This window comes from Myodes glareolus, chromosome 3 (assembly GCF_982192425.1).
Source record: "Myodes glareolus chromosome 3, mMyoGla1.1, whole genome shotgun sequence".
Lineage (NCBI taxonomy): Eukaryota > Metazoa > Chordata > Mammalia > Rodentia > Cricetidae > Myodes > Myodes glareolus.
The window spans coordinates 87,321,426-87,347,538 of NC_142028.1; the positions used below are offsets into that span (position 1 = coordinate 87,321,426).

Below are 26,113 nucleotides of genomic sequence, written 5' to 3' on the forward strand. Positions count from 1 at the left end.
TCTGCAACTACACTATAACCTCACTTCTCAGAAGGGAGAAAAAGAAAACGACAGAAAAGGGTCTCTCACAGCCTTTTGGGATATAACTGGAGAGCCACCAAAACGGTATGCATGGCTGATGCTGAGACAACTTTATTTTGTGCTAAGACAAATGTAGGGCTGACGTTAAGATATGATTTATTGTGACTCACCCTTGAGGAACCTACACCAACACTTGGGTATGTATGTCTCACCCTGAGTTTTGGTACCCCTGCCCATTAAGACCGCATCCATTTTCTCAGGCATCCTTTTATTCCCTGTCAATCCCTTTCTTAAAATGCTTAACAGAATCCCCAAACCTGCTTCAGGAACCCCCATTTGGCTATAATCCAGGTCTCTGCAAGACTCGGGTAATTCTTCAGGATGCTGAGGGTGACAGTATGCCCCTGTGTTTCTGTCCACACACTGCTGATAAATACGTATCTGGCCTACAGCACACCAGCCAACTGTAGATAGCAGGAAGCAGACTCCCAAGAGAACCTGCACCCTTTCAGACTGTAGCCTGAAAGAACACCTCCTATGCTCCCTGGTTCTTATGTGTATGTGTGTGTGTTGTGCGAGGACTGTGTGTATGTATATATGTGTCCATAAATAACTTCTGCATATGTTATATTGTATTTGGTATATTACCCTTACCTTCCCAAGCCAACTGAACATTGAGAAAAAATTTCCAGTTTTTGTTTCTATACTTCATGCTATCTGCAATTCCCATTATAGTGCCTAAAATAGAATGAACTTGACACACTAAATATTTATTGTTTTTTTGTTTCGTTTATCAATCTGTCTCAAGTAAAAGGATTCTAGGCCCATGAAGACTTTCTGAAACAAAAGACAAAATCTCCCTGTGTGTGCAGAACTTGCACGCTTCAATGGAGGACAGGTAGCCGGCAGGAAACATAATAAGGGAAACCTGTGCCTCCTGAGCAGAGCATGGCCGAAAGGATGGAGCATGAGTCTATGACTCGCCCCTGCCCAACGATATGACGATGGGCATAGTTTCCAATATGAGTTACACAGTGGCACTGAAATTTCCCTACGTATACCGCTGAAATTGCCTGCCCTTGCTATTTCAACCCTGAAGAGAATGCAATTATGAAATCATCTTCCCCATTTTGTAGAAGGGGAAACTGAGGGGCATAGGCGTCAGGTACTTTAAACAAGATTGAGTTCTTGGAGAAAGGACAAGGGTGGGTCCACAGACATCCCGTCTGTCCCTCGTCTCCTCCTTCTGGGCATCCATTCTCGGGGGTTGCATCTCCACTAGTCAAGGCAGAGAAAGCTTAGCTTCAGTTTGCCGGTTCTCTTTGAGGCCTTGTTCTTTCTGATCCTTGAGCCTTGAGGCTTTCTGATCACCTATTGAAACAGCCTATTGAAACAGCTCAGCTGTCACTATCAACAAGTCACATCAGTAACAAAAAGTCAAAGGCTAACCTATGTGTACTTCCTCTTCCAGCTGCCAAGGACTTTTTGTCTAACCCCGTTTGCTTCTCAGAACAACCATTAGAACATGAAACTCATAACATCGACTTCATTTTGCGGACCTGGAGGTAGACGAGGGAGACAGGAGGAAAGTGGCCAAGGTCATGGGAACAGTTAATGGCAGGGCTAGTAAGAGGGTCCTGGAGGAAACCAGTGGGTTTCCTTCTCCTGTGAGCCACTCCCAAGGCCTCCAGGGACCATGTAAGTGCTCCAAAGGACTCATTCTCTGCCTCTTGTACCCTCTAGTCTCCTGTGAGTCAGCACAGCCAATGCAGCTCTGATTTTCATGTGCCTGCATTGTGCAGGATGTGCGCTCCTGTATGAAAGCCTGTAAAATCTATTTATGGACCTAATTGTCAGTTCTCATGAGTGACAGGCATACAGTGCTTTGACTACTCAACCCAATGTGTCTGTTTCTGACATTTTAAATAGAACACTCTCTTTCTCCACTCCCTTCTAGGAAGTAATTTGAGATAGCAGGTATTTTTATAATCATATATCTTTAATTATATCTACACAACTGTCAAAGATTAATGATTTCCTCAATCTGGCTCATCGTACAAGAGAATTCGGGAACTCAGGAAGCACAACAAGAATCCGAGATGGGTGCTGTCAGTAACAAAGACACTCCTGGGCAAGGTAAGGTTTGGCTTTAGTCAAGTTTGAGTTCTCATTGTAGATTAATTTCATATGACATTTCTATGAATTATTGAAACCGTGGTACTCTTGCGGATGGTAAACATAACTCGATCTATACATGTAAACCAATAAGAAAGCATGTGACAGCCAGTAAGCGAGCTGCGGTGTAAACTAGTCCCCGGTCCCCGGAGAAATCAGCAACAACAGGTCCTGCGTGGTATGTGCGCACTTTGACCCCCCAAAGCAAATGTTACCTTCTTGTGTAAACAGGACTCAATCTGGGAGTGACAGGGTCAGCGAAGATTTCAGAAAGAATTCATCTACCGCTCCTGCTCAGTGCCACAATTCCCACTGCAGTGAAACTCATGGAAAGACGACTGTAGAATACTATGTATCAGGAAGCCTGGGGGCACTCGCAGAGGCAGAGGCCATGGACCCCAGTGTCTCCCAATAAATACAGAGGGAATAAAAAGAAAAGAGTAAAGAATTGCAAACAGTTAAAGAAAGACATGGAGTGGACCCTGCATGCTGTCACAGGAGGAGGGGAGTCCTTACCTAACTAGGCACGTGTTGTGGGTACATGAATTTCTCTTTCATCCCCAGGGAGATGGAATTCATATTTACCCTTGTGAGCATGGCATTAGATCTGATTTTGCTTCTTACGGCTGTCTCACGCCTCTCTGCTCCACATTGTGAAACATGTGTTTCAACATTCCCAGTTCCCTCCCATGCCGTGAAACACTTGCTTCCTAACCTCTCAATACTTGGGACTTCTCAGGAGGTATGAGGTACACCTTCCCTTTGTGGTCACTGGGTCTCCTGAGCTAATTCCCACACCGTTTCCTCGGATGCCTTTTCTAATAACCCAGCTGCATTTGTAAATCCCCAGATCCCTGGGGGGGGGGGGGGGGAAATCCTCACAAAGGTGTTGATCAGATCGCACTGGACTAGACTGGCTGTGTAGGCTCCCCCCTTATTTTATACCTGCAGGACGCAGCTAAGTAACACGCCCCTGTCAGGACATTTGCTGGGACAAGCAAAAGCGAAGAGATGGGAACAATCAACGGCAGGCACTGTGACTCCACACTTTGTAAACTTTAACAGAAGAAGCCACCATTCGATGAGTGGCCCCTGCCCAGAGGCCGAGGGCCTTCTCCTAACTGCCAACCTCGACAAGATCCCAAAATTGCCACAGGCTAAGAAAATTATGGCTCAAATGTCCCGTAACCCAGTCTGCTGTCGATGCCAGACATTATTAGCTCCTTGGAGAATGTGGTGGGTTAAGTAATGGCCCTAGAAGGATACTGAAGATCCACATTTAGAAGAAAAACAAAACTGTCTAAAATAAGGATCTTCAGAGCCTTCTTTATTATCCGTCAGGGTCGAACTCCAATGGCAAGTATGCCCTAAGAGACGCAAAGGTGAAGACTACTTACGGACAGTTGACAGCCAGGGAGTGTCAGCAGTCACCATAGGCTGAGGAAGACAAGGACAGATTCTCCCAAGCTGTCACCTGAGAGCACCCTTGCCAATACCTTTAAGCCTCCAGATCTGTGTCGTTCTGAGTGAGTAAGGCTATGGCCATTTGTTACAATGGCCTTAGGAAGTGAATACCGAGTTAAGAAGAGTTTTCTCTAAGGTGTCTAGCCACTCAGTAGTAGAGATGAGACTTGGGTCTGAACGGCTCTTTTTCCCACAGTCTTGGGCTTTCTGTATTATGACTTCTCCCAGGGCAGTCACTGGAGTGATAACCTCTAGCATCCTGTGTGTCCAAGCTTCTGACACATATGGCAGCTTCAGGAGACCATGAAACGGTGCTGGTGATAACTATAGAGCTGAGATGCCCTGTAAGAGCCATACTCTGGGGCATGCATCGTGTAACCAAGAGGGGCCATTAGAATAAAATGAAGCAGATCCAAACTGAAACTCTAAATGCTGCCTTTACCACCAGCATCCCAAGCTTCCCACACTGCTACATGGTAGGGAGTGGGGGTTGGGAAACAATTAAACCTAAGAGTGGGTTTTAACTACCTCCATTCTAACTCCCAATAGGGTTTATTAAATCATTTATAATTCCACAAAGCTGAAGTAAATATTTAATATTTGATTCCTAATCCATAAATATTTACACACTGGGATTTCTCCATGTTCGACAAGCCCACCAGAGGGTTTGTACTTCTAGCAAGTGTGACTAATGAAACCTTGTGATTCCTGCCCCTAAGCAAGAGCATCTGGCTCCAGGAACCATGGTAGAAGGAACCATCTGTGTTCGCCCAGAGTGGGCCATGATCAGGGACATGGCCGAGAATCCAGCTTTGGGCAGAGCCACCCTGGGGGAGACGGAAAGACAAGGGGAGAGAAAGCAAAGACAGGAAAACTGCTGCAGCTGCTGGGAAAGAGGAGGCAGTGGCAGCCACCCAAGGTGCATCAGAAACTGTGACATTTCTGATTTGTTAAAGTCATGGCAATTAACACTTCACAGACATGCCCATGGTGGAAGGCGTTGGTAGAACAGCACCAAGAAACCTGAGCAAGCCTCCTATGGGGAGTGTTGGGATGAAGGTGAATCTTTCAACTTAGCTAAAACATTGTGTCAAGAAACAGTTGGCTAAATTTCCTCACTTCATTAAGTGGGTGACATGGAGCTAGGAGAGAAAAGATGAAACAATGGGGTTCCTTCCTCAAGAAGCAAATGGCTTTCTGAACATAAAAAAACAGGCGCCTTCATGCCTAGACCCACTGTGCGCCATGCCCTCTGTTGGAGTCCACACACCTAGAGTCTAACGCTAAATCCAGATGGGGAGGTGGAGTGGATAGGGGGCTCTGTGGGCCATGGAGCCTCTCCAGAGTTCTGGCTCTTGGACACTGTTGGGCTAGGTTTCAAACCCAGAGGATCCATCCACCAAGGCCCAGTCAGGCAAAATGAACACTGGCCTGTTACATAAAGAGGGAAATTAATGCAGGGAGCCTTCACAATGGTGTTGAAGAAGCTGAAAAGCCAGGGAAGGAGGGAGTGAGCCAAGGATTAGTGAGGGCAGGAAGCTGCTACTGGCCAGGGGATTAGATGAACAAAAGGAGAGTTTGGCCTGACCAGAGCCAAGCCATGAGATGGGTCTGGGAGATGGTTGGAACTCTGCTCTGTCAGGGAAGTGACAGAGAAGATTCAGTGGCTGCCAGAGTGAGGAGAGGGAACTCTTTTTGCCTTACCTTACGTCCTTCACAATGACCTCCCATTGGATGGGAGAACCCCAAGTCTGTCCTCAGAAGAGCATAGAGAACTACTGTCTATAGCATTTGTTCCCTTGAACTTCCTGCCTTCATCGGGGAATCTGAGAGCAAAGACAACTGGCAGGTATTCTGGGTCTAGTCTACTTCTTGGCCTTCTCCTGCTGCCAGAGGGAGTCAGTCTAATGAAAAGGCGTGACCCCCTGTTTCCGGGAGGCAGCTATCCCTTGGGTCAGTACCTAAAGAGCCATGAAGCTGACATCACAGTCTGACTCACTCAGTGCCCCATTCTTCGAGAGGTTCAACAACGGTGTGCCAGAGGTGTACTCATTACACTGGGCACACGACCAGCTTCCCTTCCACTTCACAATACAGCTGTTGCTCCTTCTGGAACATTCCCTTTAATCTCTCATCCTGAGATGTACAGTTCTTCCCAACCTGAGAAGGATATGTTCTGTAGACCTGGAGGAGATCAGGGTAAGGAGCAGAGGGCCTGTGGTAAGGGGTGCTGCAGGGAGAGCAACTGCGGAGAGAGGATGCTTGCTGCCTAGCAATTGTCTGTAGGTCACCTATGGTGACAGGCTGCACACAATCATCTTTTGTGACTGAGACAAGACCAAAGGATTAAGGCTTTCATCTTACTTATTTATTTATTATGATATTTTTGTAATGTGGGCTTGGCATTAGGGCACGAGAATCATAAAAGTCAATCTGGAAAGAATAGCCTGCTACGTGAAAGTCAGATAATATAGCCCAAAGTCCCTCTGAAAACTCAAAGCCTTTCAGAGAGAAAGGCAGAGGAAAGCAGGGACACTGTGTCTGCCTAGGAAATTCTGTCACAGCCCTTTCTCCTGCACTCAACCTCTGGTTGCTGGGAGGCCACAGCCTGGGTCTTACAAGTCTCCCAATAGCGATGACATCATCTGCCTCTCACTGAGCCCTGAGCCAGATGCTCACGTGCTGAGTAAGAACCTTGTATGTAGACAAAGGGAGTTCCATTTTATCAATAAGAAAATTGAGATGAATCGAACAACTTATTTTTTAGTTATTAATACAAGTTGTTAGAATACATTTACTGCATGCTTACAGGTATCCTGAGCTACCTGCATTTAAAGCCATAAAAGGAAGGACCAGAGTCAGAGAGATGAAGAATACCACCCATATTTCCTCATCACGTTCAAAAACACAGAAGGGAAGCTCAAGGCTGAGTCCTCTCCTACTAGTGCTCTAGAGTCTGCTCATCATTGGTTCACTCCCTCACCCGTCAGATACTGACTGGGCACCTCTGCCATGCCAGGCCCTGCAGAAGGCACACCTGTGTCCGCACGGAGCATTCCTACATGTGGCTCTGCAGTACTCCGAGTTGCCATGCGCACCAGGCAGCACACGTGACCCCAGCTCCGAAGATGAGGTTTCACGCTCCGCCCACTGGAGTGACATCCCTATGCTGTCTCTGTCACTCAGAGGATCCTCTGGATCTGCAGGGTCTGAGGCAGGGTGGGAGGGAGGAGACACAAGGATGGGTCATTCTATATAGAGCTTCCAAAGTCTTCTCTCCCAGAATCTTCAGGCCAGCCCGCCTGAAGGGATCTGACTGGAAGTCGGTGAAAGGCGAAGTGAAATGCCTCAGCCAGCCATTTCCCAGACAGAGTGAGTCCCACGCCACCCGCCTTAGCTTAAGCCGCTCAAAAGATGCTGTCCAAGTGCTGAGTGAGTGAACAGGTGCCAGCTAGGCTCATTAAGTCCCCAAAGTTTTCATCGTTTCGAAGCTAATTTGCATGAACATATTGGGCACTGGACAGCTATTAAGTGGGTAGCTGCCGCAGCTCCCGAAGATTCAAAACCTAAAGGAGTGTGGGATCAAAGATGGATCACATGCGTGTCATGAAAGCCCTTGTGGGAGCTCACTTCTGCTCACACTTTGAAGGGGGGGGGGACAATTGTGTTTTGGCACGATGATTGCTTCCTACTGCTACCAGGAAGGACTTCTCACTGCCTAGGGAACTATTATCCATCTGGATGGCACTCTGCTCTGTAAATGTTTACTGGGTACCCACTCTGTGGCAGCGCTGGGCTGCACAGGCAGGGTCAGGTCTGGAGGGAGGCAGAAATAGGACTGAGAACAACAAAGCTAAGGCATAAAGACTGTCCACTGCTCTGCTAACCAGGCTCCAACTTAGCTCTCCACTGTCACCGATCCCCAGACCACTGTGCCACCCCAGCCAGCCTTTAAATGACCTTCAGTTTGAGTGACAAGGCTGCTTAGGACAAAATTTCCCTCACCCATCCTCCCCTCCTTCCCTTTCTCACCTCTCAAACCACGCCTTCCCAGAATCTAGTTAGCCAGGACACCTTGCACTTCTTGGCTACTCTAGGAAGGTTTCTTAGCAGAAGGGGTTTCGATCCTGAAATCCCTTGGTTAGCTCTGCCTGTATAGCTTTTGGGCTACTACTTTGGTACAAAAGTATATAAAATACTTTCCCTTCCTCAAATCACCCATGGGGTGGTCAAAAGTAGCTATTGTACACTTTATAATCCTAACTCTTAAGGGAACCAAAGGTGGTTGGTCACTGGCAGAGACAGAATGAAATTTACAGATACTCCCTTCTGAATCTAGAATTGGGATCTTCAGCTTAGTCTCGGGTGGAAGCTGCAGTGGAGTCAACACTGCAGCTGTCTGTGAGCACAGGGACAAAGGCACGCAGGAGAGGCCAGATCAGAGTCTGGGAAGACGTGAGACCCAGTAGCTCTGTGGAGGATGCTGGAGAGAGGAAGATGCCTTACTTTTTTCCCCAGCAGGGCTCCAGGCCCACCAAGAGGAGGCAGAGACCTGCAGATCGCTTCTCTTGTGGATGAGTTCTACACCAAGCACATATGTGGTTCAGGAGGAAGGAGAGTCTGCAGCAGCCCGAGCAGCACGCTGTCCTGGAGAGCTAAGCGGAATATTCAGGAGAGCAGAGGAGGTACATATGGTATCTCCACAAGTCCCACCCTAGTAAGAGCCGGTGATGGTGCGCGCACAATGGCTTGCACACTCAACCCTTACAGATGTCATGGTCCCGTATCAGTGACTCTACGTGGACTTCATCTTTGTTCATGCCGTGTGTAGATATACACGTAAATGATGATGCCTTTGGTTCTCGGTCATCTTTGAGAGGAGGATCTTATAACCTTCATGTCACACCTTAGCAAGCAGAGACAGACAGGGTCTGGTGTTCTTCCGAGTCCCAGTGCTTAAGAAATAAATCATGTGACCTGGTGAGCCTGAAGACAGTAGCGCCATCACTGGGTTGCATTCTGAAGGCAACTTGGCTCACTGTTGGCGGTGATTGGGTAGAATATGTTTAACAAGGTCTTATACACTATTCGCAAAGCAGAAGATGCTCATATCATGTGACTCCCATGGATGCTGGTAGGACAGGAGCTTTGGGTTTGTCTCTGATAGGGGCAGAGGTGCAAGAATGACGCCGGGGTTTCCTGCTTAGACAATCAGTAGTAACTTCTTTCTGTACCTCTCTTTTATTCTTCAGCTCTTGCAGACCATGAAAGGTTAAAATGCTCTTGGAATTACGACACTAACTTCCCAAAGTACAGGTAAACCAATTCCCAACAGTACCATATTTGACACCTATTTGCCCCTGAGGCAAGGGTGACTTGCGGAACGCAATCTATATAGTTAATCTATCTGTGATGGGAGGAAAATGGAGACGTTGGGGCTGTCTATAGTGGTATATTATTTGTGTTTTAATAAATAAAGATGGTCTGAACATCAGAGAGCAAAGCAGCCATAATAACTAGCCATATAGGCTGGGGAGCAGTGGCACTCACCTTTAATCCCAGTACTGGGGAGACAGAGGCAGACAGATCTCTGTTAGTTCAAGGTCGGCCTGGGCTACACAAGATTGAATCTGTCTAAAAGAGAAACGAAGTTCATGCAAAGGTAATCCCACCACTTGGGAACACATGCCTTTAATTCCAGCACTAGGGAGGCAGAGACAGGAGTGATATGACTGAGTGGAGAGAGGAATATAAGGGGGGTTGGGAGACGGAGACAGGAAATCAGTGGAATGGGTAGTGTGGGGTGTGGAGTGTGCACTCTTCAGGATTCATGGAGACAGGATCTTGCCCATTTTCAGTCCAAGATAGAGGTAAGAGCCAGAGGCTGGCTGCTTTGCTTTTCTGATCTTCAGGTTGAAGCCCAATATCTGTTTCTGTGTTTTTATTATTCGTGTTATAGGTGTCTCATAGCAATCCCTAGGTATTTGGATACAACACAGATCCTTTTGTTACATATAGTATGCACCTTTTTGTTGCAATGTGGCCCATAAACATGCATCATTCAGCTCTCCTACAACACAGAAAGAACTAGCTAAGGGCCACAACACCTTCGTTGAGACATCTACTCCCACATCTGCTCCAGTACTGCTGCATTTCCCAGAGACCACTCCTGGGCACTGATGGAGCAGTAGAGGATGGCCAGGCCCTTTCCTGGGAGGCAAGTACTACTGCAGTGAGTGAGTTTGGCTCAAAGACACACCAACAGTCTTGCTGAAATTTCCTTCCCTACTATACTGCAGGCTCTCAGATGCATCACCCAATCTCTCTCTCTCTCTTCCACATCCTTTCCTTTCTTCCTTTGCTCTCCTTCACCCAGAGCAAACCTGCATTGTGAGCCAGTGACTCCCTCTCTAGTTATTCCCATCAGCCTGAGCAAGGCTGCTTAGCTCCTCATGCTTACTTCCTATGTCTGAATGGAATCTCCCCAGTCCTTAGCTGCCTCTTCTGCCTTTGACACTGGAGGCTGCTCAGCAGAAACTGGACAGAAAGGAGACGACTCTGGTTGCTGCTGTAGGTGGAGAAGTCTGATATAACAGACGCACGGATGCAGTGGGATCGCTCTTTTAAATGCAGGTCTTCAAGATCCAAACTTCATCCCATTAATTTTCATTTCTAAAGTTCCTGGTGCCACAGGCATTTTCTGAAATGGACCCACCTCTGCAACCCGCTGCAGGGGGATTTCAGAGATGATTTCACCCATCGCAATGGATAATCCTTCAACTCTGAAATGGAAGATCATAATAATGCTTTGCCAATCTACTCTGATCCCAGAGAAAATGGACCGATAAATGAAGATGATTTCGAGGTTTAAAGCTGCCTCTTCTAACCCAATCTGCCAAAAATTAAAACCCAGCAAGGCATAGTGAGAAGACTTTTCAACTTGTCATTTTTTATGAAACAGAGAAACTACGCAGACTCCAAATCCTCTCCTGCAAAGGAAACAGGCTGCTGTGGTCAAGAGGCAAAACCAAAAGCTCTATCCTGTTTGACCTTCAGCTCTCAGTAAGTCACTGTTACCTCCCATGAATTTTAACTCCTTTCATAAAGCAAACAAAATGATGATGGTACCTGAGTTAAGGGGAGAAGCCCATAGAATAGAGATCGGTGCAAAACAAACATTCAATAAATATCAAACATGATACGAGTGCCATATTGTAGTTTTATGAGGAGTAACCAAGACACTGGAAGCTGGTACTTTCCTAGCACTCACTGGATATGTATTTCTCACAAATCTAAACCACGATTTTAAAATACTTTCAAATAAAGTTTCTTCTTTAGGGCAGGACCAAGGGGAAGGAGAAAGTAGAAAGAAGGAACTAACACTTAGATAAGGTCTGGGATTGAGTGTTTGTCCATGGGTCCTCCCAACTGAGATCAGTGTTTTGTTTCATTTAAAGCAGTTCTGATCTTTCTGGTGTGATATGCATGTAGAGAGAGAGAAGGAGTGGGAAGAGGGGGGAAGGAGGGAGAAAGGGAGAGGGAGGGAGAATATAAAACTATACACCCATAGGCACCGATGGATACCAAGGACAGAAAATTTCCAGTAGACCTAGTCTATAAATTGTCATTTAAATTTGCAATTTAAAAACACTGTCTGACTTTCTGATTTAGCTGACTGTATATGAGGCAAATAATGGAATCCTAATAAGCAATGTTTAAATGACATCTCCAGTCTCCCAGACAGAGAGGGTGAGAGGAGAATTCTAAGAAGAGAAAATAAATCTACTAAGAATAGGAAAGAAGACCAGAACTAAATAGTTGCACTAATCACTTGATGACAGATAGCAGGGAAATGTACTTTTGGGTGTTTAAAATGCGAATCCCTGAGAGACGAAGGATAGGTTATCAGCTAAAACCCCCTAAAGACATTGTAAGGAAACAAAAGTAAGCTCAATTTTTACATTTCATCACATTAAAATAGATGAACCAAAAAATCAAGGCACCAAGACAGCACATTAAAGTTGATAAGCTGGGGTTAGAAGATTTGAACTGCATGAGGCACTCAATCTCACAGACATTCACTGGTGAATCTTAATGCCAGCGCCACACTAGCTTGGTGGGTCCAGCTACGGGGCACCCAGCCCCAACGCCGCTTTCTTCTTCCTGTTGGAAAGCCAGTTCTAGCCTCCCAGCCATAACACCCAGTCACCACTGAATCAGTTCAAGGACACAAAGAGACAGGAACTGCCAACTAATAAAAACAGTTCCCCATACCACACACCTGGAGGACTGTCTGGTAAATCTCAAAGCGGGTCGGTGGAAAAGCGGGACCATTGATACAAAGGTAAGAATGCACATTTTGTGAGAAAACATTAGAGGAAATTATGTCACTTACCACGTTTAAAATTAATAATCACGTTTTTTTTTTAATTTGTAGGGGAGTAGCTTACGTGAGGAGGTTTGTTGGAAAATAGTACATAACAAGATTTGATCCCACCCATTTGTATGGATCCGTGCACATATGCATGTACAGGAAAAAGCTTCAGAAAAAAACACACTTGAGTGTTAACTGTGCGCCATGCAGGAAAGGCTGTGGCTACAGGCACTCCCCCACAACACTTGGGGCAGCCATTACAATTGATCTGCATTGGCAAATCACACAAAATCTATTTGTGATCTCTGGCTTTGAGAACAGGAGGGGAAACCGCAGCAACCATTATTTCAGAACATCGAAGAAAAACTAATGGAATATAAATGACCGATTCGAGGCAAATATAAGCCAAAGGCCAAAGAATTGCCTATGTAATGAAGGCTAGTCTACTACTCAACAAACACATAATGAATGCGCACTGCATCACAGGCCCCGTGCATAATACCACACATATAAAATATACTGGCTTCAAGGCACTGTAATGCTGAAGGAGGGAGAACCATTACGTTTCGAGGAGATGTCTGTCTGTCTTTCTGTCCCTGGAGAAAGGGTGGGCTTTGCTGTTCACAGGTAGCCACAAAAAGGCTGTAAAGAGGAATGAGTGGATAATGTGTGTAGAATGGCAAGCATTTCACAAAGCCTTCACTGAACTGCCTAACAGCAGTCTGAACCCTAAGGACTCTACTTAAATCTCCTAACCCCTGGGAAGCCCTTGGATTATTGGTTCCTTCTGCTATGTGATTTCAGATTACTGCACCTAAGTACAACTGCCTCATACTTTTCCATCTTTCACAGCACATCTTTAAGATCCATGAGTCCAAGACCTATTCACAGTCTTCTGCAGTAAAAAAAACAACAAGAAAAATAAAAATGGAAGAAAATTATAGGCGAGAAAGAGAACAGAGGAGTTAAAGATCTCATGCAGCCCTGGCCTTTAACAGAGTTAGTGTTCTACAGTTCTTGAATCAACTAATCTTCCTGGATCATCCACTCCTGATGTATCCAACCTGATGCCTGCAAGGACACATGTGTTTTAGGACTACCATTAATGCAGAGGATGGTGATTTGTGGATGGCAATGTTATGTCCCAATTTCAAAAAGCTGGCCAGCCCCGCTCTGTGTAAATAGCTGAGTTAGGGCCCCTTCCATCTTCTATACACACTCATGAGCTTCATGATCCGTGACTCTCAATCCCAGGAGGTTTTTCACTAGAAGACACTATGGTCAATTAAGCATGGGATGGATGCTTTGTGATGCATTTGATGTATTCAAATGCCACTTGAACTGCCCAGGTTCAAATCACAGCTTCCAGCTGAAGGCCGGGGCCGCGGAACCTCTATCACTCTTATGAGTCCGACATAAGCGTACAAATTGTGGAGATAAAATCCAACACTTGAAACGACTTTGTTCATTTCTCTTCTTTTTCTGGCGTACCAGCCTACATCAGGTAGCTTCTCTTACCTAAGCACAGCCCTGACCCTGCTAGAAGTCGTCAGACACCAACGGAAAGAGCAGAACAAGTCTCCCAGGTCCTCAGGAAGCAAGGACTAAAAAGAGACCTTAGTGAGTTGCCTGCTCTGGAGCTGCCCTTCCGGGGCCCAACCCGATTTCAACACCGTTATTCATCACCACCTCAGTACAATGCCCAGTGTCTTTAACACAAGTCCCGTCTCGCTGTTAATAAGGGATATGGGGATGATCATCTTCCCAATGATAGGGGTCCTGATCCTTTTTAGGATCACATAATAAGAACATTTTTCATTGCGGGAGATAATTCCCCTTCCCGTGCACATTTGTCAAAGGCAGTTTCCAACAGTACCGTACATCATCCTGAAATACATGATAAGATTCAGGTCTGCTATTCATCATCGGCTGGGCTCCGTCCAATGTGAGCTCCTGCGTGGCTTCTCCTGCCTCTGATTTAACAATTAGTATGCGCGCTCTCCCTAGAGCCCTGTGACCAACAGAGGGAGGTAAAAGACTCAAACGATGGTACTCCCAAATTGGAGAGAAGAAATCAACGGCCACAAATAGGTTCTTTATGAAGGTAAACAGGATCTGAAGTTGCCACTTCGCAGGAGGGGACAGGCCTGAGCTTTCGCTGGGGCTTTATTCAGTAATCACTCCTGGGAGCAGAATGATGTCTGCATGGTATAGCGTAAAAATACTGTACACTGAATCCTTGAGACACAACTTTAAGATGACTGCTTTCCAGAAGCATGCTGGGTCACCTTGAACACACCCTCAGCTTAGAAACACACGCTTCCTTGTCTGGAAAGTAATGCTATGAAACGCAACTCCCTTTCGGAGCGTTTTAAAACTGAGATTTCCTTTTAGGTTTTAATATGTATAAATGTGCATTGCCTAAAAGCATACATGTGTCTCACATGCATACCTGGTACCTGTGGAGACCAGAAGGTGGCAAATGGATCCCTGAAACTGGAGTTACAATTGTGAGCCACCATTTATGTGCTGGGAATGGAACCTGATCTATCTGACAGAACAGAAAATAGACTTAACTACTAAGCCATCTCTCCAGCTCTCTTTGTAAAGATAAAAATTTAAATTACTATATTCTCTGCCAGGCCTATAATAGTCACATTGTTAATGTCATCTACCATTTATTTGTTCCTGTGATAACTCTAAGTCTTTTCCTTCTACCGTAAGGAGGTATAGTCTCACAGAAGACAAAGTACAGACCGTCAGATCCTGTGTTAATACATAATCTAGCAGGACAGAAAGGTGTGTAGGTGTGATCTTAAATAAAGAAGGAATCCTGAGGGTCACAGGGCAAGGAAGGCTTACTATCATTGGTGAAGAAACACACCGAAGAGCTTTATGGCAATACAAAATGAGATCCCTCTCAGAAGACTGGGTAGAAAAAGGCAAGCAGAAAGGAGACAAGAGAACTCCCTTCTAGTTGAGAGGAAAGATGATGCAAGCTTATGCACATTCATGGAGAGCCAGAGTGCTGGATCTGTCAGAAAGGGAGCGATGCTCTTAGGGCCCATGCAGCAGTGCTGTGTTGATGCGGGAGGCACAGCCGCAGGGTGTGCAAAGACTGGGCTCTGACGTCCTGAGCTGACTATGTCTACTCTCTCTAACTTCTATTGCTATCCCTGAGATCGTTTAAGACAACAACAACAAGAAATAAGCTCATCTACCCTGAAGGGGTATTCTGAGCAACATATCCATCTATGGTTTTAGAACCCTGCCTGATGTCTAAAACCGTTGACATGTATGAGCTCCACTCATCACTAACATCTTCATTATCACTTTTGGAGTAAGGATGGCTATCCACTGGGAGATTAGCTTGGCTGATAGCGTTCATAAATCTGGAGCACTTGCATAATTTTCTGGTCTCCAGTTTTGGGAGTGCTTGTCTGAAATTAAATTCTAGAAATAATGTTTCCTCTTAACATCATCCAGTGCCATTTCAACGGATGCAGTCAAAATCCTTCAAGTTTACCTACTCTTTCCCTTTTCATAGCTGCAAAATAAAGAGGAAGTGACTTTCTTCATACTATGAAAATGTTGCCACTGTCAATCAGGAGAAGCCTTGCATGTGGCAGCCATCCTGGGGTGTTTCTTGTGACCTAACTACACTGTTCGGCACAGCCATTGTTCTTTGCTCTTGCCTAGGCTGAGGCTGTCTTGGTGCAAGGTCCAATGAAAACTGTAGGAAAGTGCCTTCCTTGGCCTTGGTTTTGGTAAGGACTTGGGTTTGGGCTGGAGGATGAATCATGCTATAGAGAACAGTTCAGCCCCATGTTACCATTGAGGAAAGACTTCGAGGTCTATTAGACAGAGGTCTATTTACAAGTTGCATGAGTTCAGGTAAGAGGCTTGCCCCTCTGATGTTCAGCTGCAGCTCATAAGATGGGGCTATGAGGGTATAGGCTCCTTCCAAGTGTGAACCGAGAAAGCAGAGCCACAGGACCAACAGGCATTAGCTCCCTTTCCCTGGCATCCTCGCCCCACCACTGCATGCGGCTCTCCTGACAAGCTATCTGGGACCGTAGCAGGTGTGCTCCGACCATGCTACAAGACATGTCGCGGAAGAGACTGCTGAGATCCCAGCACACCTGGGCACATCTGCTCAGCAAAAACAAAGCAAAACCCCATGCGCTCTGGGCCATTTGTTGATTGTGTGCAAAGACCCTGACTCTCTAGCTCAGAGAAGGCTCACACACTTAATCTGACTCAGCTAATGTGAAGGGCTTTGTTCTTCCAAACATCAAAATTCCGGCCCAGCCACTGCCAGCGGCGGCACACTGAGCTTAATGAAGCAGCGGGATGAACTAATACGGCAAATCGTATAGCTCTTACAACCAATATGGCCCACATCATGCAAAATTACGGCACCAGACATGATTGGACACACATCCAGACAGGAGAAGCAGCTCTGAGAATGGCAAGAATTTTGAATGCCATATACCAAGAACACCGGGGGGCAAAGTTCTTATGAGAGATGTTTGTATTCCTTTTGTTTTATTTTTTTCCTCTTTATGCAAATCCTTCGCCTGCATACCTTATGAACACTTACTCACTAAGCATTTACTGAGCCTATGCTGCGTGCCAAGGGCTGTGTGAGGAACCCACGGCTAATGATAGAGACTGCGAAAGCGTCAAAAGAAGACTGGGGAATGGTGGCCAGTGTGATGACCTGAGTGTGTCAGGGTGCTGTGGACCTACCCAAACCTGGGTAGCACACGAGCCCAGTGGTTGCAAAGTCGCTCCTCCACTCCCTTATAGACACCATAAATGCTGCTGCATCCCGATTCCCTGAAACTCCAGTCCTAAGAAGTAGAGATCAGTGAGCAACTACACCGTCCTGCTCCTGCAGAACTCCGAGCCCCATAAGTGAGAAGACAGGGGAAAGTAGAGCTTACAATAGCATATTACGATTATTACTAAGAGGTACTTTGAGAGTTCCAGGATGGTATGGGAGAAGAGTAATGAATGGATCAGAGAGTATTTCCAGGGGAAAATACATCGAACCTTAAACTAGAGGCATGGAGTCAGTTTTGAAAAGAATGAAAAAGAATTTGTTCTCCAGGAGATGAAAAGGCACGTGCACGTAACACAACGCAAAAGCAGCGCAGTGGAGTGGGTAAACTGAAATTCATTTGCTCGAGTCACCTTACAGACTACAGTTATGAAGAGAGGAAGGAGATGGGCCTGGGAAGGTGAGGAAGGGCGAGGACACAGGGCATCTTAGAGGTTAAGATACGCTGAGGCATCAGGCGCCTCTCACTGCAGGTTTTAGGCAGACTGCGACCTGATCGTATCTCCTGATCAAATCAACACAAGGTTGGAGATGTCTAATACAGGAAATCTCAGGGCTACTTAGGAGACCACAGAACATTCCAGATGGGAGATAAAAGCTAGCTAGGAGCATACCTTTCGGAATGGGACAGTCAGGAGATAAAGAATTAATGGCTTGGAAAGACATGCAACTTGTCACACAGCCTGATAATAGTGATTAATTAACTGGGGAGGCTAAGAGGCTCCAAAGGTTACAGATAATGGCGCAGTGCAATGGTTACTGCATGCTAGAGTGTGACCGCGAGTCACAAGCAACCAGGATGGATGAGAGAGATGATCCAAGCAGGGTACAATCTCCACTAAAGTCACCGAGGCACAGCCTAGGGCTTGGAGATCAGTGTAGCTCGGCAATGGAAAGGAGCTGGGACATGGTACTGCCTTAGGGGCTATGCTGCTGGGGGGACAAACAGGGGTCTGACCCTTAGGAATCAGTGACTTCTTATAAGAGAAGCAGTTAGGATGAGGCCTAAAATGAAGGCACCCCATCAGTCTCTGTGGATGAATTTGTCTTCAGGGAATGACTATATTGAGTGCAGCATCCTGTAACAAATTCAGGACAACTGACCACAGACAAGACAGAGATATTTTTTTTTTTGCCACTTCAGAGCATGTGATGTGTTCGCCAGGCTTACTGTAAAGACTGCTTGGCCTGAAACCATTACTACTTTCTACAAACCCTGTATTCACGAGCTTTACTGACCAACCTCAGAGAGATTCATGCCATCTTGCAAGAAAATCCGTGATTTGAGGCATTTAAAGCTTGCCAATCTCAAAGTCAGTAGAGAACAATTAGTTCACTACGATAAAAACAAAACAAAGCCCTGCCAAGACAGAAGAGCGCCACAGATTTCCCTGAGTCCAGGGCCCACGTCCCTGCCCCCATGGGGTAAAGTCCCTGTGATATTTTACAGCCCTCAGCTCCTGGCATGGAGCCACAGGAAAACCCTACACATTGTACACTTTGTCACAACTGCAACAATCCACATGACCTGAAATGAGTCTCCCGATTTACATGATACTCTTATATACTCAATGGGGTGACCTAAGAGTTGTACTCATTCCGGAGAGTTTGCCTGAAATGGCGATCATGCAAGAAGAGCACCAACTCCTCCTGGAGGTCCTTACTCCTGCAAGGGCAGGAGAAACACAGAGTGGCAGACAGGCAGCATTAGAGGCTAAAGCTAAAACTGCATGCTGTTTGGAATCTGTTGAGCTGAAGGTGCTTCAGTCACGGAGACCTTTCTAGGCGCTAGCCTTAACTCATGTGTTAATTTCTTTCTATTGCTATGGGAATAAAAAACAACCCTGATAAGAGCAACTGAAGTAAGCAAGGGTTTGTGTTAGGTCACTGATGAAGGTATACTCCATCACAGCGGAAAGTAAAGACAACATGAAGCAGCTGATAATATTGCATCTACAGTCAGTAGAGAGCAATGAATGCAAGCATGCTAGTACTCAGCACACATTCTCTCCTCTTATATGGTCCACAATCCCCTACCTAGGGAATGGAGCCACCCACAGTGGGTGGGGTCCCACCTCAACTAACGAGGCTCATTGCCCAGATAATTCTGGAGTCTGTCCACTTGACAATGAACAATAGCTATCACAACTTACTCAGCCCACTGGGTGACTGCAGGCAGTGTCTTCTCTTGAGCCCTCATTCGTGAGAGCCAGGCTTTGCTGGCTCTATCCATTAACGCCTCAGAGCTCTTTATGAGCCTCAACCTCCAGGGAATTTAATCTCATGTGGATATACATAGACATAAGGCATTGTTGCACTTATGTTTATTTCACATTGAGATGGCGTCTTGCTCTACAGCTCTGGTTGTCATGGAAGAGTCTATGTGTACCAGGTTGGCCTCAGGCATTCAGCAATCCTGTTGGGCTCAATTGATGGTCCAGTGCTGGGATTCAACTTGGAATAAAAGTCTTTTTTAAAATAAATTTTATGGACAGTAATGAATTGAAAGTCAACAATAACAGAAAAGTAGAAAATTTATCTCTTCAGGGAAAGACAACCCCTACAGAAGTCAGAATGCCTCCCTCAGCTAGAATCCCCTGCTATAGCATGGACTGATGAGGTTGGCATCTCTTCCTGGGATAGTTTTAATCCTAGGGCATCAAGCAGAGGCTGCGCTCATGGCTGCAGCTGGATAGACATCTGTGAATGACAGGATGACATCATGTCTTTTCAGGTTTCAAACTTGGGCAAGGAGCTACAAGTTCGACATCCTTTTGTTAGCTGGAGAAACTGAAGGCTTCTGTATCAGAAAGTAGCGGCCTGAGGGGGAGCCCAGATCTGGTGTGTCAGTGGGCCACAGGCTACACCCCTCACCTAGGACTGGAGCGGTAGATAGAAGTAACAGGAGATCAGATTCTTTGAAGATTCTTTTGACAATATTCCCTTCTGTGTCCTATAGTTCCAACAGGCTAAGGAATATGACGTCATTATAGAAACCACTAGGTGCTCAGCCAAAATTAACATCAGATTTCCTAAGAGTATCTCAATATTAAGGACTCTATGACCTTACCCAAACAATCCCTAAACATAAACTGGCTGGGATTCTAATCCATTTTGAGGAGCCTGGTATGGAGACCTCTGCCACCTGGATACATTGGGGGCCTTAAAGCCTAAAGTCCTATTTGGAATAAGTTAGCTCTTCATCTCTGATGTTGTTAACTGCTAGTCCTGGGATATACCTCTAGGACAAATATAAGAACAGTATGCTAAATTTGCAGATGTTTCTTTAAAAGGGACGATACTGGATTGCGATCTCAGAAAGACAAAGAGGGAATAGTTACAATGGCTTGGCCACAACCACAGCAACTCTGAAATGTCTGCCTGTCCTATCTAACAGTGTACACATGAGCTTTTTAAAGATAAGAAAAAGCAGGTTTGAATAAGCCCCATGGTCATTTCTGGTTACCCAGCATTGAAGGAAAGAAGTTAGAAAGAATACAAGTTCTTTCCACAATCCAAGGCTGTGCTTCTTTCTACACATTCAGTGGTGGAATTCTGGTGCTGACCCCAGAAACACCTGTCTGCTAGTCACAGAACCCCTCATTCCACAATAGACTTCACTGGGCACCCCGATACTGTGGATGCAAGTAGCAGAAACTGAGTCCATTGACTCTCCTCTTGATGGTAGGTAAGGAACCTGAATGTTGTGGAATATTTAACTATGTGAAGATATGTTCCAATTGTTTCTGCAGCAGACTATTACTTTAACTATGTAAAGGCATGTTGTATTTGTTTATGCTGTATTTGTTTAAGGCTGTAAGGATGTGTATTTAATTAAGTAAAGATCTGTTGCATCTTTTTCTCCTTACCTAAGGCACCTGATTGGCCTAATGAAAAGCTGAATGACCAATAGCTAGGCAGGAGAGGAACAGGTGGGGATGGCAGGCAGAGAGAATAAGAGAAGAAATCTAGGCTTGAGAAATGAATGAGGGAAGAAGGAGGGAAAGAGAATGAGGGAGATGCTGGGGGGGGGGTGTCAAAAGCCCCAATGCAAAAGATTGATAAAGAGAAACGGGTTAATTTATGTCTATAAATTAAAAAAGCTATGCAGAAAAGAGTGTAAGCTAGGTCAAACATTCATAACTAACAAGAAGTCCATGACCTGGGAGTGTGCTGGTAGCTCAACAGAAAAAGCCTGCTCTACCTACAAACACAAATGTCCTTCTCCTGCCCCTCCATGACACTCCACTCCTGGGTAGGGGGCCATTTGACAAGTTGTAGGTGTTGAGACATAATCTTTTTTTTTTCCCCCTTTGGGTTGAGACGGGGTTTCTCTGTGAAACAGTCTTGGCTGTCCTGGAATTCCCTTTGTAAACCAGGCTGGCCTTGAACTCACGGAGATCTCCCTCTACCTCCCAGGTGCTATTCAGGGTGTCACACTCTAACAACAATGAAATGAAAAGAACAGCTTTACTTCTCACTGTTCCTACATCTAGTTTGAATGCTGACTACTCTTGCTATGTCTCATACACAGCCTGTCTAGAAACTCATTCGTTGAAGAAATATGCCCTGTGTTTGTGTTTGAAACTGCCTGGGTTGCTTTCATAGTCTAAGTTAAATGAATAGGCCAATAGGTTTCTAATAAACTCATCTGGGCCTCTTAGCTTTCATGATGCAAGGTATTCATTTCCAAGAAATAAAATGTCTTTCCTAGGACCCATCTAAATCTTGCCTTGTATTGAAAACAAAGCAAAATAAAACCAAAAACAAACAAACAAAAAACCCTCTTATTTTGTAAATCATGTAATAATTTTGGAAAGTAATGGCAGATAACCAATCAAGGTATGAAATTATACAGATCGTGTCATCTCAGTCAGGTATTATCAAAGTGCTTCAGTACAAAATGAAATCCTTTAGAATGCCAATCGTATTAATTTTTGGGTTCATGTGATGCATGATTTCTTTCTCTCGTTTCATTTTTATAACATGTACATATAACTATTAAATTAAGTAACTAAAAATATTTTTAAAGTAGACTATATATTATTCATTGTTTCCTTTCTGTTAGTATCCATATATAAGGATATAACTTAGTAATATAAGCTACAAAGTAGTCCAAAAATTGAGTTATATTAAGAAAAAATAAACTCTTAAGAAATCATACCCCACAGGGCAGATAAAATACTACATTGTGATCAAGTAAAGTTTGGTTCAGGAATTGAAGATTAGAAAATCTACTGGCAATTTTTACAGCAATAAAAGGAAATCACACACAATCACTGAAGCAAGTACAGAAACATGTTAAGATTCAACTTCCTTTAAAAATACATAAAAATTACTAATAATGAACCTTTAGGAAAAGTTAAACATTATACTTAAATATAATTTTTCATTAATCCAGAACAAAGATAGGGTAGTTACTATTATTAAATATTATACTGACAGACTCAGCCAAAGCAATATGACAGGAAAAATAAGCACTTGAGACTTTAATTTTATATTATATGTTATCTCTATAAAAATCCAAAATCAGTTAAAGAATATAACATTAGTGTGTTCAAGATTCAAGATTAATGTATAAACTATCACATATAAGTATTTTATTTTGACTAAGGTAGCAGCATCTATTTAACAGAATACTTATTCTATTATCAAATTCTTGAAAGTAATGAATGAATATTGTTACTACACATTATTTTCTATTTTTAATTCATTTATATGCCCTTATGGTACTTTTGTCTATTACCGATTTACCTGGAATAAAGATTGCTTATCACTACTGCACAAATAAAAATAATTAAAAAATCATTCTCTGGGATAAAGTAGTAACCCATCTGTTAAAAGCTCCCTTGCTATAAGATGTGATAAGAAGACAAACCTGTGGTGATGATAATTATGATGATGCAGAAAAAGAAGAGGGGAGGAAGAAGATGGAGTATGTTATTAACCAAATCAATAGTCATGCGCCATCAAAATTCATATGATAAAGCTTAAAACCCCAGTGTGATGGCATTGTGGATGGATGGGTGGATGGATAGACAGATAAAGGTGCTAACTGAAGTGAGAGTGGGAATAATAGTAGAAGGAGGAGTACGGGGAGGGGAGAAGGCAGGGGGTGAAGGGGTAAGGGAGGGAGAGCCGGAAAATGAAAAAGACAGGGAAGGCAAGGAAAGGGAAGAATGGAAAAGGAAGGGAGGGGAGGGGAGGGGAGGGGAGGGGAGGGGAGGGGAGGAAGGACAGTAAATGATGTTCTCTAATCCTTGTGACACAGTGAGAAGGTGGCCATCTACAACCAGGAAGAAAGCCTGCATGAAGACAGGGATTGTCGGGATCTCATTCTTAGATGTATATTCTAGCACATACAGCAGTAAGAAACACATTTGTGCATTAAGCCATTCAATCTACGGTATTTATAAGGGCAGCTCAATCTGATTAACTCAAGATAAATGGCGAGGAAATAAAAGATAAAATTGAGGGATGGAAGGAAAGATAACAGAGAAGAAAGAAAATGTGAGGAGAATGATAAGCAAAGGGAAAAATGATGAAGAGAAAACTGTCAGCCTCTGTTGAACGTTTATTACACGCCGAGCTTATGGACTTAACATGCCTTCCTTATATAACCTATACAGTCAGCCACTGAGCACACTATCACACTTTACTTTTTAGGACAGGAAAATGAGCCTCAGGGGGTGAGCTGAACTGTCTATGGTCAGGTAGGGAGGGAGTGGAACAGTCAGAACTGAGGCCTGCCTGTCCAGACTCTAAGGACTCAGCAATGGACGACACTGCTCCACCAAATTTATGTTAATGATGTAGATTCTTAGGAGATGAAGATGAGGAGGCTGTAGCAAGGTCACCTTCACATTCCCATCCAGGTCCAAATCCCTAAATCGATGTCCTGTAAAACCTAAAAATTCTCTCTTCAGAATGCTCCTAAGTTTTGTACATTAAAATTAAAAGAAAAAAACTATCTAAAATTTTAAGGCATTAAACCCCCAAAAGCGCAAGATTAGTGGAACAGTTACTTTCGAAGCAGAAACATGATTTGTGAGTTTCTCTTGCAAAAGCATTTGAATTCTAGGACACACTTCCCAACCCCCTCCCCACAAAGCAGTCTCTCAAGACATGTTCCCTTGCCCATTTGCTTTTTTGTCTCTGATTCTTAGACTGGGAGGCATGAAAAACAAGGTTTACATGAAGTTTGGGGCCATAAAATAAGACTGTCTCCAAAATATTTGTGTTTCAAATAAACATCAAACGCAAAATTTATAGTTTATCCTGGAGTTCTGACAGCCCAGGAGCTGCATGTGGATTCCATTTATGCCCCATGCTTCACAGGTACCACAAACGCCATCGCAAAACATGATTAGGCAGGCACAGTGATGTCTCCAACAAATCACGGCCTGCACAGCAGAGCCAAGGGCATCCTGATTTGCAAACTCGCACAGACTTCAGGTCCTGAAAGAGCTCTTTTCATCTCATTGCATACAGCTGACAAGACTGGGGAGAGGAACTGAAACCATAGAGTTTGCACATATACAGACCCATGTACAGTACACACATACACACAGATAACACATACAACACAAACATGCATACACACAAGGCTCACATAGACCACACCTACACCCACAAACACCACACACACATAGACCACACATGCACACACACACACACACAGAACATAAGCACACTTCCAACCATCAAAGGACACACACTTACTTAACAAAACGCCGCATATCCGTAAAACCATGAAAACAATTCTCCCACAAAACATGTACGGCAATAGACTTATCTTTGTAAAGAACTCTGGACACGTCAATTTTCATCACCAGTTACCCGTGTTCCTTCTCTCAAGTACTTTCCATGTGCTGAGAGTCTCATTGTGAACATGAGTCGCTACTCAAGATGGCTCACAAAAAAGTAAGCATTTTAGGCAATGTGAGAAGCCTCCGAAGCACAACTGAAGCAAAGCAAGAAAGCCACCAGCTTCAACAGGGAATGAGGAAGGCCTCTCCCAGGAGGTCGCAGGAAACCCAGCCTGGACAATGGGTACGCATGCGTGGAAGAAAGGCAATGAGCAAGAACGGGCTTTCTGTTGATGGCTGCGCAGTTTTCTGTGGGCTCCAGACAAGTGTCCCTGGGAACTGGTTCGCAGTGTAACCTGTGGGTGCAGGGCACTTCCTAGGAACCGACTCCACAGTCCTCCCGAAGCAGCTCCTCTGGAGCCCAGTGTGGTCAGAGTTTGAGAACCACAGCAATATGCAAAAGAGACCCACATCAGGCAGAGAGTCTGGAGTGGGAACAGAGTTGGCCACTGGGGACAAAGGCGGTTGGTTGCTTTTGAAGAAGGAATAGCTAGAAGGCTATCACACCCAGGCCTGGTGTATTAGGAAAACAACTTGGGATTTTACCTGGAGAATGACAGCCATCAAACTATGAGCACAAAGTCACCACAGAAGTGACACCTGCTGCAGAGTTACGTTTTCCTAGCGTTCTGGCCTTAACCTTATCACGACCCAGAAAAGCGGCCTCGCGAAGGGTGCCAAGTCAGCCTTACCTTTCTTCCTGGAGTCTTTCTTGGCGCTGGTTTTCACAGCTGCTTGAAGTTCTGTCTCAGTTGACATCCTACTTAATCCTTAGTCCTCTTAATCCTTGGCCAGGCTCATCGAGGATCCTCTCCAAGAGAAAGGCTCCTCCCTTCAGAAAGGACACCCCGCGCCGTGCATGTCATTCACTCTTTCGGAGTGCTGCAAATCAAAGCAAGAGTATTCAGGATCATGATCCTTCTGGGGCTGTAGGAAAGTTGGGGGAAATGAACCAGCAAGCACGGAACAGCAAGAACGTCTCCATCTTTGGGGACAAATCTGTTCATCTGAGTTCACGAAGCCACGGATGGGGTTTATACCACAAATGAGACTAAAAAAAGTACTTGGCAAAACAGTTTAGCCAGCTAAGGAATTGAAATTTTCAAAAGCAGCAGACGCCAGCTCTTTCGCCCATGTTCCTGATGGCCAAGGGCTAGATGCCACCCAGAAAATATCACAGGCATATATCCTGACCAGCCCCGTGGAGGCATTTTCAAGAAGGGGCCACCCATCCATCAGCCAAGCTTGATCAGAGACTGGGCAGCTAAGGCAGATCATAGGGGAGTGACCTGCAGCCTGTCCCTCACTGGCAGGCATCAGGGGGACGTAGAGCTGACATGCAATTGGGCTCCAAGGGTAAGGTGA

At 44.9% G+C, this 26,113-nt stretch overlaps 1 protein-coding gene across 6 annotated transcripts in view; it reads right to left on the reverse strand.

Annotated features, from left to right (window-relative positions):
- Dab1 (DAB adaptor protein 1) overlaps positions 1 to 26,113 on the reverse strand; it is a 1,122,840-nt gene that overhangs the window by 237,992 nt on the left and 858,735 nt on the right. For all 6 annotated transcript variants that reach the window (XM_085686340.2, XM_085686342.2, XM_048453230.3 and 3 more), the window contains one exon: positions 25,441 to 25,630. In XM_085686340.2, coding sequence (XP_085542466.1) covers positions 25,441 to 25,507 — 67 coding nt within the window. In that variant the 5' untranslated portion in view covers positions 25,508 to 25,630. The remainder of the gene's footprint in view (positions 1 to 25,440; positions 25,631 to 26,113) is intronic.